General features: G+C 44.9%; 1 protein-coding gene across 3 annotated transcripts in view; it reads right to left on the bottom strand.

Moving 5' to 3' along the window:
* LOC138606413 (chemokine-like protein TAFA-1) overlaps nt 1-7,223 on the bottom strand; it is a 117,901-nt gene extending 110,678 nt beyond the window's left edge. For all 3 annotated transcript variants that reach the window (XR_011309348.1, XR_011309349.1, XM_069678883.1), the window contains exons 1-2: nt 6,670-7,223; nt 4,193-4,329 (exon numbers count right to left, since the gene is read on the bottom strand). Coding sequence is in view for 1 of the 3 variants with exons in the window: in XM_069678883.1 (XP_069534984.1) it covers nt 4,193-4,316 (124 nt within the window). In the remaining 2 variants the exon portion in view is untranslated. The remainder of the gene's footprint in view (nt 1-4,192; nt 4,330-6,669) is intronic.
* Between the last annotated feature and the right edge of the window lie 6,342 nt (nt 7,224-13,565).

Here is a 13,565-nt window from a genome sequence, read left to right as displayed (position 1 = left end):
CAAAAAGTCAACAACAGATTGCTATCAAAGTGTAACAGGCAGGTAGAGTTAGTTTTACAGCTGCACCTGGAACAGGAATCATGTTCTGTTAGATCTAAGACTCTCTTTATCCGCCCTGTCAGAGTTATAATACAACAAAGCGAGAGCTAAAGTGTTGTTATATTCAGACTGGCCCTCTGGGTATTGATACATTATGAACATGGTGGCTGTACGCTAGTTTTAATTGAAGAAGGGGACGGTGGCATTGCTCTGAAAAGACAACACAAAAGGGAGCAGTGTCATTTCAAACCTAAAAAACACCCACATCTACAGTAACTTCTGCCAGCAATGCACTGACAATGTAAATTGGTTACACTTTTACTGACTTGCGATTGAGTCCAATACTATGTGCTGTCAAGAGCGGCCTGGTTTGTGCTGCGGCAGTCTTGGCAATGAGCACTTCTTGCTCACCATCTTGGCAGGTGGAAAGAGAGTGGAGCCGTGCCTCTGTGTGTGTGTGCGCGTGTGTGTGTGTGTGTCATGTCACATTCGGCTCATCTGTCAATGTAGTGGATTATTTCTTGAGAGACCAGAATTGGCTGCCCGGAATCAGGCCGCCATCAATCTTCAGCCGCACAAGCAGGACGCGAGGGGAGGCTGTGCAGAGCGGAGGCTCATGGGAAGGAGAGCGGGCGACGCTTCCTGAGCAGGTGACGAGGCAGTCAGGCGACTCGTTACTCAATCTCAGCCTCGGCGGTGACTACGCCGATTTTTCACGGACGCGTTTAATATAAATAAATAAAGAGGATGTTGAAACTTTATCTCTCTTTTGTCGGGCAGCTCGGCGTTGCAGATAAGCTGATTTCTCAAACACTGTTAAATGCTTCAACAGGCTGGAGGATTACAACTGCACCTCGCTCAACATGACCTTCACTTCCTCTCCTCAGACACCAACATACACCCCCTCGTCTTACCCTCACATCCCCCCTCTCCCCCCTGTCTGTGCGTCTTTGTGCTTTGTGAGTTTTTGTACCCCTCAGTATTTCAGACAGTCAGTCGGGCTGCTTGCCAACAAACACAAAAAAATTTATTTCAGGATGCGGTTTCTTACAATATACCAACCCCCTGTTTCACTTCAACACTTATGACTGTTCAGGAGACGATACAGTAGCAGAGCACGGTGCGCTGCACAGTACAGGAAAACAGCTTCACTTATCTTGTCATGAGGCAATTTTAAAGATAATGAATCAATCTCAGCAAATGGACTGCACGTGTGAGTCCCATATAAAACACTTTCTCTATTAATCTGTGTATCAGCACAGACATTGTGACTCCTGTATTTCTCATGCTTCATTAACAAAACCATTTTACAACTTCATTTTCTGTATATCACACATCATTTCATCAGAAACACAGACACCTTATTTGATTATGAGAAAAGCTGCTGCGCATGAAAGCTGATGGATATTTTCAAGGCAAGACATCTCTCTCTTTTTTGCTACGTCCTACATAGCCACATCTATTTATATCTGAGGGCTCTGGCCTCAATGAAACCAGAGAGCTTCACAAATTATAAAATCAATTCTAATTCAAATATTCATCATAGCATTTCAATTCTGAGAGAGCGCTTCTGGTGAGATCGGTTAACGCCACTCCACGGATGAGTAAGATTGATGTCAGCTCTTAAAAAAACATGATGTACAGTAAGTCGTACAGTCGCTAAGCAGCGGATAGAGACGTGTTCTCTTCCAACGCCGGGTTGTGATGGACCCTTATCCTCGGGAAGCTGGCTGATTAGGATAGTAAAATACCACGACATATCCTCGTATTATGATTGTCAGGGCCAATTATGGCTGTCATCCATCATGATTTGTTGGGATTTAAAAGTTTTCTTGAGCACTTAAAATAACTGGCCCCATTGTGAATGCTTGTGAGGATATAAAAGATATCTAAGGCCCCATGTCCACATGGCGCCTTTTTCTGAGCGCCAGCTTCTTTTTTCGATGAGGACAGATCGTCCGCAGCTGCATGCGGCCGCCTGCAGTCAGAGTCTTTTTTCAGAGAGCTCCGCCTTTTTTGTGCAGCCGCTCTGAGCGCGTCGAGTTGAACTTGTCAGCGCTGCTTTTATTCAGGCAACCAATCAGATGGGGCACCACTCGTTACCCTGGTAACATGGAGGAGCAACTTGTTATGGCCGTTTCTGTCTACCCGGAGCTGTATGAGATGACAAACAAACAGTATGACAATAGAGACCGAAAGGCCAGTTTGTGGACGCAGATCAACCGGACACTAAATGTTGCTGGTAAGTGTTGTGCTTTTATCGCCCTACGCCTTGTAAGCATGCTGTTAGCTGTGTAGTAAGTTAAACTTACTGTTGTCATAGAAACAAAACCAGCGTGTAGTGTTTTTTCTCTCACCGCACCAGCGCTCCCCAGCACACTGCCAGCACTTTTCTGCCAGAAAAAGGAGCTGTGTGGACACGGGGGCTAAATTCAGTGTTTCAGCTAAAATCTGTCTAACAAGGTAAATGAAATCAGAGACTTAAAAAACATCACATCAACAGACTGTGTTTATCATCCGTCTCCACAGTGTAAGCTTGCATCCTCTCAAACCTGATATGTTCTGAACACATCACCAGTATCCCCACAGGACCCATGAAAATGCCACACCATAATGGCCTCAGTGAGGAAACGGTGTGTCAATGAGGGAGCATGTTCCCTCCTCGCTGTTGTAAGCAGTAAGTGTGCGAGCTGATCCGTCTGACAGGAAACCTTCCAGAGAACTCTCAGCCATAACTACCCTTTGCCTGGATGACTCTTCCAGATCAACGCCGAGGGTGGTGCTTGGAGGAGGAACGGGAGGGGAGTGGGGGGGGCTCTTATTTTTCCCCCCTTCTTCCCCTTCGGGACCACTGCATTATTCAAGAGACACTTACTGAGCCTTGCACTTCCTTGTACATCTTTGGCACCAAGCTCCACTTGCCAACCAGTCAAAAAGAAAAAAAAAAGACACAGAAAAACTGGAAGCCAGCTTTTAAAAATTCATTCAGAGCTCTGTGTCGCTCATCCCTCACCCTCTTGTTCCAATTAACGGCACCCGGATACTTTGAGAACTTTTCTATCTATCATAGCTGGGATTTTCATGTGTCAGCTGTTCCACAGCAAAAGTAAGCCAATTCTCCGACATGCTGCTTAAAGTCACCAATGTTCAACACAAGCATGGAGAATTCAATGCTGGATTTTTTCCCCCTCTTGCTGTGCTTCAATTACTGTCTTTTTGCCTGGCAATGCGACACACACACACACACACACACACACACACAAAAAAGGAACCAAGCAGAAGATAGCATCAATGTTTTACAGCCGCTTGGCTTCTTGAGAGAGCCCCACTCTGTGCGAGGGTTCAGCATGGGAGTCACACTCATTGTTAAAAGCTTAAAGAAAGCCTTTGCTTTGCTCTTGAAAAAAACCTATGCCTCTCCTTTAACACTCCCACATACACCATAAGCAATGCTGGTAAGCTTCTCCATAATCAGAGAATTAGATCCGCCTCTGCGTCTACCCTCTCCTTTCGCCCCTACGGTGCAGAAGGCGTCGGGCTTAATTGCCAAACGTTTCCAGTGCAAAAGAGGGAAACATAATTGTCATTTCCATCTAAGCCACAGTGATCAAAGCTCCCTAGGCTACCAGCACTGTAATAGGGATTTTTGCCTACAGCTTGTCCTACTCAAAGCAGTCTCCCAGCAAGATTCAGGGTGTAGTAAAGAATTCCTCGCTGCACAGACGATTCATCTCCCTACCAGCTTACTCACTGTGTTTGAAGAGGCTCTTTGTCTAGCAGGGTTTTCATGTTCAGATTTCAAGTGAAGTGTGCAGCACACCCAAAGTTAACATCATGAGCAGGCATACATATTTCCTCCAAAATGAGCACAGATTGCTAGATTTAAGTGTGACTAAATATAAATAGGTAACCTGAAATTAGAAGCATAATTAGTAACCTCCCCTTTACTCATCCTGTGCGACTGTGAGCATGGTGAATCATCGTGTTACAGTGCAGCACCGTGGCAAATCATCCTGACATACTGCAGCAGTCTCTTTCGGTTGCTCTCAAACAGCCAAAGCTGAGAACTGCGGCCCCTTCGAGAGGGCAGCGTCTCGCACTGTAACGCTGCGTGTGCTGTGAACCCCAAATGTGACAAAGGAGGGAAACGTACCCAGTGTGAGGATGTCGGTGCGGCCGGGCCGGGCCACGTGGTGCTGCTGGATGGTCTGGTAGAGTGTGGCCTGGCACAGCAGCAGGAAGCCCAGGCTAATCCACATGGCCAACAACCAGGACATGGTGAGGCCAGGTCTGCAGGGTGGCGCATAGCGAGGGAGGGACAACAGGGACAGATGTATTACAGCATGTCTCCATATAATTTAACAAAACACACACTTTTTTTGCGCTTAACAAAAGAAGCAGAAAGTTTACTTATAGCTTTAGATACATTGATAATATATTAAAATACGTATACAAATAAGTATACCAGTGTGATATATTCAAAGGGATTTGTACGGGTATTTTCTTATAAAGACACTAGAAATGAAAAGCAAATAGAGGATTCAGGGGGAAAAAAACCTGCAGACTAAAGACTCAAACAAATAATCAAACACAAAGTTAAGCTCCCCAATATCTCGCTTGTCCACAAAAGCAAATAACTAAAAGCAGAAAAGCGCTTCAATTTCATTTTCAGGCTGTTATAATATCATAAAAGGCGGTGTCAGCGCTTTATAAAAAGAAATACAGTTTCATTAAAAGCAGCAGCAGCAGCAACATTGGCGCCTGGATTTTTCTGAAAGTTTAGAAAAGATGCATTTGTAAGCACGATCGGCCGTACTGCAGTTTAGCTCAGCGACTGCCTAATGGCTGCTGAGGGCCAGCATATGGAAACACGCCTTCGCCCTCATTGAATAATGAGGTTCTCCTCCTTTCCAGGTGTTATTTGCTCTTCTCTCCATTCAGAATCCCACAGTTAGGTATTTGAAAGCATCACAGCATCTCCTCTAAACTAAACTGTGTGGTGTGTTGAATTAAGTCTCCCTTGCTGGTTACACACTGCTCATCACTGCTAATAGGGTTTTATCTAAATCACTCACTGTATTGTAAGCGCACGTGTCACATTTCACTGTGGTGGTGTCTGGAATATGATGCAACAGTAATGCTCCTTTAATGCTTGCTTCTACCATATCTTAATACACAGGAGAATATACAGCAGACTGTGAGCCCCCGGGAGTCTCTTCTAAGTGAACTTCAAACCCAGGATATATCACATTTAAATAAGGAGCCTGTATAGATATGATCGTTTCAGATGTCTGAAGAAAGTACCATGAAAGCAGGCCTGATGCAAGTAGTTATCAGAAAGCACCAAAGCCACTGCTTGCTGGTTCGCTCCAACTAAACCACACTGTGTTCAGATGTGTATCTAAGGTTAAAGCCATTCAAATACTAAATAGGGCCGTGTGTGTGTTTAGTGCCCTGTGTGACATTGACACTGCTTAATATTCAGGGAAAAGTAAGCATATAATTATGAACAGCTCGTTGTAAATCCCCACCCCTGAACTAAATCCAGCCTAATCCGCGGTTTGCTGGAAATGTGAACTAGTCCCATGGGTATGTTTTCCTGCTCTTTTTTAACCACACAGTGTTTCTGCCTGAATATTCCAAAGGATCGTTGCGCTCGCGTGGTTAACTGCATATTTATTACAGAGAGACTCTGAGCTGCTCCCGGTTATCGGAAGGCACTGTAGCCGAAAATCAAATGTGGTTCTTACCAGCAGCGTTTTACCAGAGGAGAAGGCGCGCGGCAGACATTAAATAAAGCGAACGAGCATGGGCATCATTTTGGAGGAAGTTCAGAGGAAAGGAAAGATCAAACTCTCACAGTCGCTGTTGGAGCCTTTTTTTTCTCTCAGCGCAAACAAGCTTTTTAAATAAATATCCATCTTGCTTTCCATGCGTAAAATTAAAACACACCGCAGGCAGTTTACTCGCAGTTCTGTACTGTCACGTAAAACGGGAGACGACACAGCTCCTCTATGCGTAATTGGAAAGTCCAGCGTGAGAGTAAATGCGGCCGAAGAGCAAAAGCAGCAGACACACCTGCAGGCGCATAAACTGCCGATGCACCTGCGTGCGGCGCTGATTTGAGAAAATTAGCCTCGTTTTGTTTCTCGCTGACTGCACTTCCTCTTCACAGACAACTTCATTGAAGACTCCAGGGCAAATACGTGTCTGATGGACATACCGAGGTAAGGAAGTAAACGCTCTCAGATAAAGGGGATGATGCAGGCTCCTGTCGTCTAAATATAGCTTAACTAGAATTTTAGAGTACACAATAAAGTCTGTGTTTCAACGCACACTGTTTACTGTGTTTACCAGACTTAAACATGTTTGAAACTTACATAACATACTGATTAATACAAAATTAATATTATTTATTCTGGTATACAGGATGCAACTGACATTTTTCAGTACTTTCAAGCACACTAAACTTCTCTTTACCCTTTTTCATCTGCACAAATTTTCACCAAGCAGTGATCCGTACAAAACGTGCCTCAAAATAGAGTTGTCCCAGTAAATAAACCCCACCCCACCCCACCCACCACGTCCCCAAAACAGCAGAGGTATTCCTCGAAAGTCCCACACCCTTACCTGAGCAGTGCGTTCAGGAGGAAAGGAGCTCAGTCAGAATCACTGCAGACTCACTCCTCTCTCTTAAATCCATCCATACTTTGAAGCAAGGGATTCCCGCCTGAAATTCCAGTCCCAGATAAGCTGAACGGTGCACAAAAGAGGGGCTGAAATGCTCTTCTTTTCCCTCTGCGTTGTCTCCTCTGGACCCCTGCTGCTAAGTTCCCAATGCAACCAGTCAGAAAAAGCAAACCAGCCAGGGATCTAAGTCACAAACTGGCCAGGATGTGAGAGATGGGAGGCTGATCATGTCAGGGCTGTATCAGCCACACACGAGCACAGATCTCCTGTCCTCTCCCTTCCTTCAGCCTGTGTCTCTCCTCCGTCAGTAGAACTCCTCTGTTGTGATGACAGGGAGCTAATTTAGCCCCCTCACTTGTCGTCTCCCTCTCACGCGTGCGGCGGAAGGCTCCAGTGGAATGACTGCTCTGTCTGCTCTTGGCTGCGTCCCCCCATTGAGAAGCTGTGCTGATAGTGTGAGCCTCAGTCCTCTCTCCAGCGCACTAAGTAGAGAGTCTGTGTGAGAGAGCCGGAGCGAGTGTGTGAGGCTGCGTGCTCGTGTGAGTGTGTGTGTATTACAATGAAGCCCAGCTGGAAACAGAGAGAGAGAGAGAGAGCTGAGAGAGAGTCAGATCACATGTCTTAAAGCAAAGACTGCCCACTTCTGCATCAAGACTTCATCAGTAAATTAGGCATGCTTTATTAACCCAGTCCTCTATACATCCACAGCGTCAGCAGACATGCAAGTGCAGCCTTCAGCTCCCTCTGAATGTGTCTGAGTGTATCCATGTGCTCGTATGTGTGTGTCAGTTAGAGAGGGTGTGGAGGGGAGATGACTGAATGTGCCTCTTTTTAGTCATCGCCCTGCAGAGTTTGAGGGGTGAGAGAGAAAATGCTCCCAGCGCTGCACTTTTAATAGAAGGCAGAGTGTCTCATCAGAGCTCTGCAATCACAATATTTAATGCCACGAGTCGGCTGTTTCTTTACTACCTGTTTTCGTGAGGATTTCTTTGTACCACCTGCCCCTTTTTTTGGAGCTTTTCCACCCTGGAATCAAAACATCCACAGCGGCAGCCCGACCGAGCCTGTAAGCACCCTGCTGCCACTTTCCCCCAAACTGAACCTGCTGGAACAGAGGGAAATACATCCATTGTCTTTTGTGTGGGTGTGTTGTGCATCTGAGCCATGCAGGCAAGGGGAAGCGGTTTTTCCTCCAACACATCTCCTTCCATGTGGAAGAGCTCCTCTTTAACTCATTCTACTGTTAACCAGAGATTTACAGTATATGCCAATCCCACGCACCTGCCGTGGCTGACTCACTGATAGTCTGACATTTTACGGGAAATCAACCCTATGCTGCTCACGACAATGCACAGCTGAGGGGCTGAATAAGCTGGCAGACAGTGAGGATGGTGTTGCTTGCTGTGGGGGAGTACAGGCAGATGAAGTTGATGATGAATATCCGGAAGAACTTTGTGTCAGAGCAGTAGCTGCGTCCTGTTTTCTTTGCATGCTGTCATGAGTGTGAATACAGTCCATCAGGGGCGGGTCAAGAAGTTTATGACTGGGCTCAACCAGGGCGCTGACTTATGCAGGGGTGGCATGAGTCCATATGCACACACACACCAAATAGCATTCATCCACCATTTCTGTCTCTACTAATCTGATCTACTTCTTACAACTAACATTCAGGTTTCACACAGTTGTTGTTGTGAAGGTTTTATATACATCTTTCACGTTTAGGTCTTTAAAGGAGAAGATTGGTGTTTTTAAACCTGTGCTCTATTTTTACAAGTTTGGGTGTCTCATAGGAACAACAACTCTTGGAATCGGTCCATTAGGCGGCCTCTGCCGTAGCCGCAATACGGCCGCAATGGCTGCAACATAATCCACTGGGGCAATTACGCCAGATCAAACTGCGTCCGCTAAAAGTGTTTGTTTTTGCCACTGACAGGCTGAGATTGTTCCCCAAGGTGTCCGACAACATTATCCGATCCCTACAAAGATCGTCCTTTTTTTTAAAGAGTAAGATCCTTTTTGTGTAACCAGAAACAGAAGTCTCGCTCTGAAATCTCACAGGTGGTGAGATGTTACCTGAGCAGGACGGTTGAAACGTGAGTTAGAGTGAGAGAGAGTCACAGTAGTAGTAAGTACAAACTAAAGATAGGCGCTGCAGTGAATTGGAACAAAACCTACAAGGGCCTTGATGCCAATAATATGGTTGGAACATACCTCTAACAGTGCAGACTGTCAATCATAGTTGAGGATTATAGGGTGGCACCTGCGGTGACCAATCAGATTAAAGAGGGGGAGAGGCCCTGCCCCTGGAAACACCCCTACGGTCCATCTGGACAGCCATGGTGTAAAATGACCAGCTTCGTAATCTGCTGTTGTTATCCGTTTATCTTGTGGGTGGATTTTTTTGTCCTGAGATAGTTAACAAGCTCTTCAATTGGGCCACAGGGCGTCCTGGAACAGCTCTGCCGCTGCTATCACCTCTGTGTGTTCTGTAAACGCCACGGTGAGATCTGACAGCCAGATGTGCATGGCCCTGCAGAGTTACAGTCAGCAGGGCAGAAAGGGGCTGAATGTAGAAAAACACAGTGTAAGAAAATGGAAGGAGAGGTCTGGGGGGGATTTATTATTCCCTCTGTTGGGTTACTCAAAGTGTGATGTGAGTACCTGAGTGGCTAAGATAGTAGCTGTTAACAGACCTCCTCGATGCCTCGAAATAAGAGTGCTGTGGTAGTTTTTGCTGCATGTGACGATGAGTTTTTGCCTTTGGACTGTGTCCTCTGTATCCACACAGATCTGCAATAATCTAATGGGAATGCAGTTATAAACTGTGAAGCTGCCATCTGGATCTCTGCTGGGTAAAGCACACCACATGTTAAGTGACCAGATTCACATTAAGCGGGAACTGCAGAGTAATTACCACATTGATTAGTGTTCCTACACTGTCAGGCTTTATTTGCACAAAACAGCTTGATTACCAATAAACAGGCTTATTTGTATGTGTTAATATTTCCTTTTGTGAAGAGCTTTAATAGCGTGCGTGCTTGAATTTCATTTTGTCTTCATGTTTTTATGATCAATCCCATTGGACTGAGATGAAGCCGTGAAATGAAACCGGCCCACAAACAAGCCTCAGACGACAACTTAAGATTGAAGGCATCCAATTACTACATGTTCCTTTCAGCAATGAGCAGCACCAACACAAGTCCCACATTTGTTTCTTAATTTGTTTCCTTTTGCTGATTTGTCGCGCTCTCCCATTCTTTATTCGGCGTCAGTGTGAGCTGTGTTGGGAGAATGGACTGGGACAACAGAATTTCACAGTAATTCTGGATTGTTGTCGCGGTCCCGCTCTTTCCTGTCTCCCTTCTCGGGGGCTTCCATCATTTCCAAACAGCTGTCGCCGCAGCCCGTGCCAAGACCTAACCACAACCGACCAATCACTGGCCAACTCTGTGTTTGGATCTGGGCAGCCCTGTTAAACAGCAGCGTTTGCCAATGTCGCTCTCTCGCTCTCTGTGTTTCCTTCTCATTCTGTCGTTCTCTTTCTTTCTGTTTCTCCCTCTGGCTAATAAGATTCTTCCTTCCAGTGCAGCCAACAAGCTTCAATATGCATCTGCTAGCCATACCAAAATACCATTTTAACACCCCTAAAATCCATCCACCTGCAGCAGCTTCTGCTGTCCTTTAAAAATAGAGCCCTTTATCATTATTTCCTACATACTTCTCATCAGCAAGAAGTACGCTAATCACGTCTTCATCTGATGAGTCGTCGTGTAAGTAAACCTCCTCCATAGACTCTCGCTCCATAAACCATTCTATCACAGATACAGGAGGAGTGACAGAGAGGCAGGGACAGAAGGAGAGAAAGAAAATAGCAAGAAAGAAGTAAAGATTAAAGCAGGAAGCATAAATTCATTTGGAAGAAGTCTGCAGTTGCAATTTGTGGTCAGTGGTGTACGGTGAAGGGAAGAAAATGATTTATGAAACGACGGAGCCTGATCTGAAGAAATAATTTATTTCACATTTATCAGAGCGTCCTTTTTTCAGCTTTTGCTCACAGGTGTTCATTACCGAGGAAACCCGGCTGTGAGGATATTGTAGATTTGTAACAGTGGAGTCTTTACGTAAAGGCGAAGGTCAGCGGATATAGAGCTCTCCACATATAAACCTCTCAGGCTTTACCTTCAGCTTGTCTCTTCTTTCAGCAGATCCTGTCAGAATAAACACTAACATGTTCGGACTCTAAAAGGATGATAATATACATTTTCCATCTTTTTTATTAGACTAGATATGATTTTTTTTATATATATAATAGCAGATGTTTTACATTATACCCCTTTTGATATGGTTTGTTTACTTTTTCCCATTCCTCTCCATCACCTGATGCTCTTCTTTCCACAACTTCCCGTCCTCATTGCACTACTGCAGGTTGTGTTTACATATAGTTTTCAGTGGTCTTCTCCTGCCAGACGCTGTGTGTTGTCTCAGCATTCCAGCCTTAGTTGTGTTTTGCCTCTTGTTATGACCCGCTTGCTTGCTGTAGCCCTTGCGATTTGTTTGTCTGTCCTGGCCGCCTTCACACTGCCGACTGTGAGCCTGGCTCTCGACAAGGTGAGGACTTTTGTTACTGTACCTGTCTCCTGGGTCTGCTTCGTGTTTCCAACTGGATACTGGTTGCAGTATGTACCTTATTTATTCCACCATGTCTTAATAATATGGAGTTGAACTGTATGTCTTCTGTAATTATCCAGCCTATCATCTGACAATGCTCTTCAACTTCTGATAGAGCAATTTTTTCTTTCATGCAGTCTTTCAAGGGTATTGTAGACAAATGACATGAGCAGCATTTCTGAGCCTTTGAACAGTATGACAATGTCAGGCCCCCATGATGTCCATATAATAGCGTCAAGCAACTTGAACATCCTGCTTAGGTCCACATGCTACTGCAGGCGTTTTTTTCCGAGCAAGTTCATCATGTTTCCCTGGCCCCAAGGTAAAAACACTTGAACAAGGAAAAATTGCCAACAAAAATCAAGAATAGAAATCATGATGGTGCTGTTCATATCCCTCCACTGGCTCCCAGTTGTCCCTCAAAACAGCAACATAAATGGCTCCTGCCTACCTGAACTCCCTCATCCAGGTCTACACTCCCTCCCGCCCACTACGCTCTGCCAATGAAAGGCGCCTGGTGCTCCCATCACAACAGAGCCCTAAGTCGCTAACTAGACTCTTCTCCTCTGTAGTCAATACTCGCTCCCACAGTTCGGTGCCCGGAGCCCGCTCCCTGCCCTGAGCTGAATGTCTGACTCGAGTTACATGCATCACTCACTCACTCAGTACCTGCTCTCCGAACAAACCACGGAGCCCCCACCACACCAATCACTCTAACAACAAAGCAGTTATAAATAAAATAATTTGATCACCACTATTGTGTACAAGAGTTTTGGGTTTTTTTTACCTCAGAGTTGGTATAAGTTGTTTTAATACTGCAAATTTAATCTCCATTAATGTTAGCGGAGTGCTAAATCGGAAGTTAGCCCAATCGGCAAAGGAAGTCTCTAGTGCGCATGCTCTATGGGCGCTTGGGTCAGTGGGGGATTCACGCTCTGGGTAACTGACTCAAGTGACTCATACAAACTCTAGTTAGTAAAAGGAGTCGAACCCTATGTCGCTTCGGACAAAAGCGTCTGCTAAATGAAATTGTAACATTGTAAATCAAAATATAACATCTATTCATAACACATACAAAAGCTCAAGCATCTTCATATCATTTAATATGTGCAGTTTAGATGCTAGTCGCTCATGCTATTTGCTACTGTTGTCGTCTCTCTGCACATGCATTTTGATATGCCTCTCCTTATCACGGCTGGCATGCGAGCATATTTATGCTGATGAACATATGAGTAGATCTTGGCAAACAAATCAGTACCCTCATGGCTTCTTAGTAGGCGGCAGTCAGTCTCTGTATGCTCCTCTTTTATTCCAAGCATTATCTATTAAGCCGTGAGAAGCCGTGATTAACATGAAGAGACAACACACAAATCCACGTGTTGCTCTGAGCAGTTTCGACGTTGTGCACATGTCGTTCAGTATATCATCTGCGAATTAACTTAACCAAGACATCTGACTGCATTGTTATGACAATCCATTTATGTAGAATTTAATTTAATTTAACATCTTATTACATTATTCTTTTGGAGCTAAAGCCAGCAACATTTGCATGCATTACACGTATTTATACTTTTGTTGAGGAACAGCGCTGCGAGGGGGAAATTGAACCACATCATCTGCATACAAAAAAATCCTGGTCTGGCTTGGAGTCATTTTTTTGTTTGTCTGAATGAAAAGCACTTTTGTAGGCCCACTTTGTTTTGCAGAGTGCTTTACAAATCATAATGATTGTTACTGAATTGTCTTTCACTAATGTGCAGCTTGGAGTTAATTGATTACTTATTCTGTCTTTGCACTCAAACTTGTTCAGACTGCTTTATGTTCTCTTTTTGTGTTGTATGGAAAAGTGTGTTATAAAAGAGTTTGGTGCTTGTGCCCCACTTCCCCATGGGGATATTACTCTCCACATATTCAATCATACATTGTAGGTAGCAGTGAAAATAAGTTGTGGGTTTTTTTTGTGTTTGAAGTAGGTCAGAAATTCTGTACTGGTAATGCGTTGCGACTCACCAGGTCTCAGCGGGGGACCTTTTCTCTCCCCCGCCGGTTCACGATAGAGGAGTAATTGAGCGCTAGATGACTCTACTCCTGGAGACGATGGCGGCCATGGAAATGTCCCCTCGCAGACCAATAAAAATGTCCTCTCCTTCTTGCTGTAATTGGACCGG

The sequence above is a fragment of the Semicossyphus pulcher genome, unplaced genomic scaffold, assembly GCF_022749685.1.
Source record: "Semicossyphus pulcher isolate SPU_LCO1_2020_fin unplaced genomic scaffold, fSemPul1.0.p SCAF_3, whole genome shotgun sequence".
NCBI lineage: Eukaryota > Metazoa > Chordata > Actinopteri > Labriformes > Labridae > Semicossyphus > Semicossyphus pulcher.
Note: the sequence above shows the minus strand (reverse complement) of the source record. Positions and strands in the feature narration are given on the sequence as shown.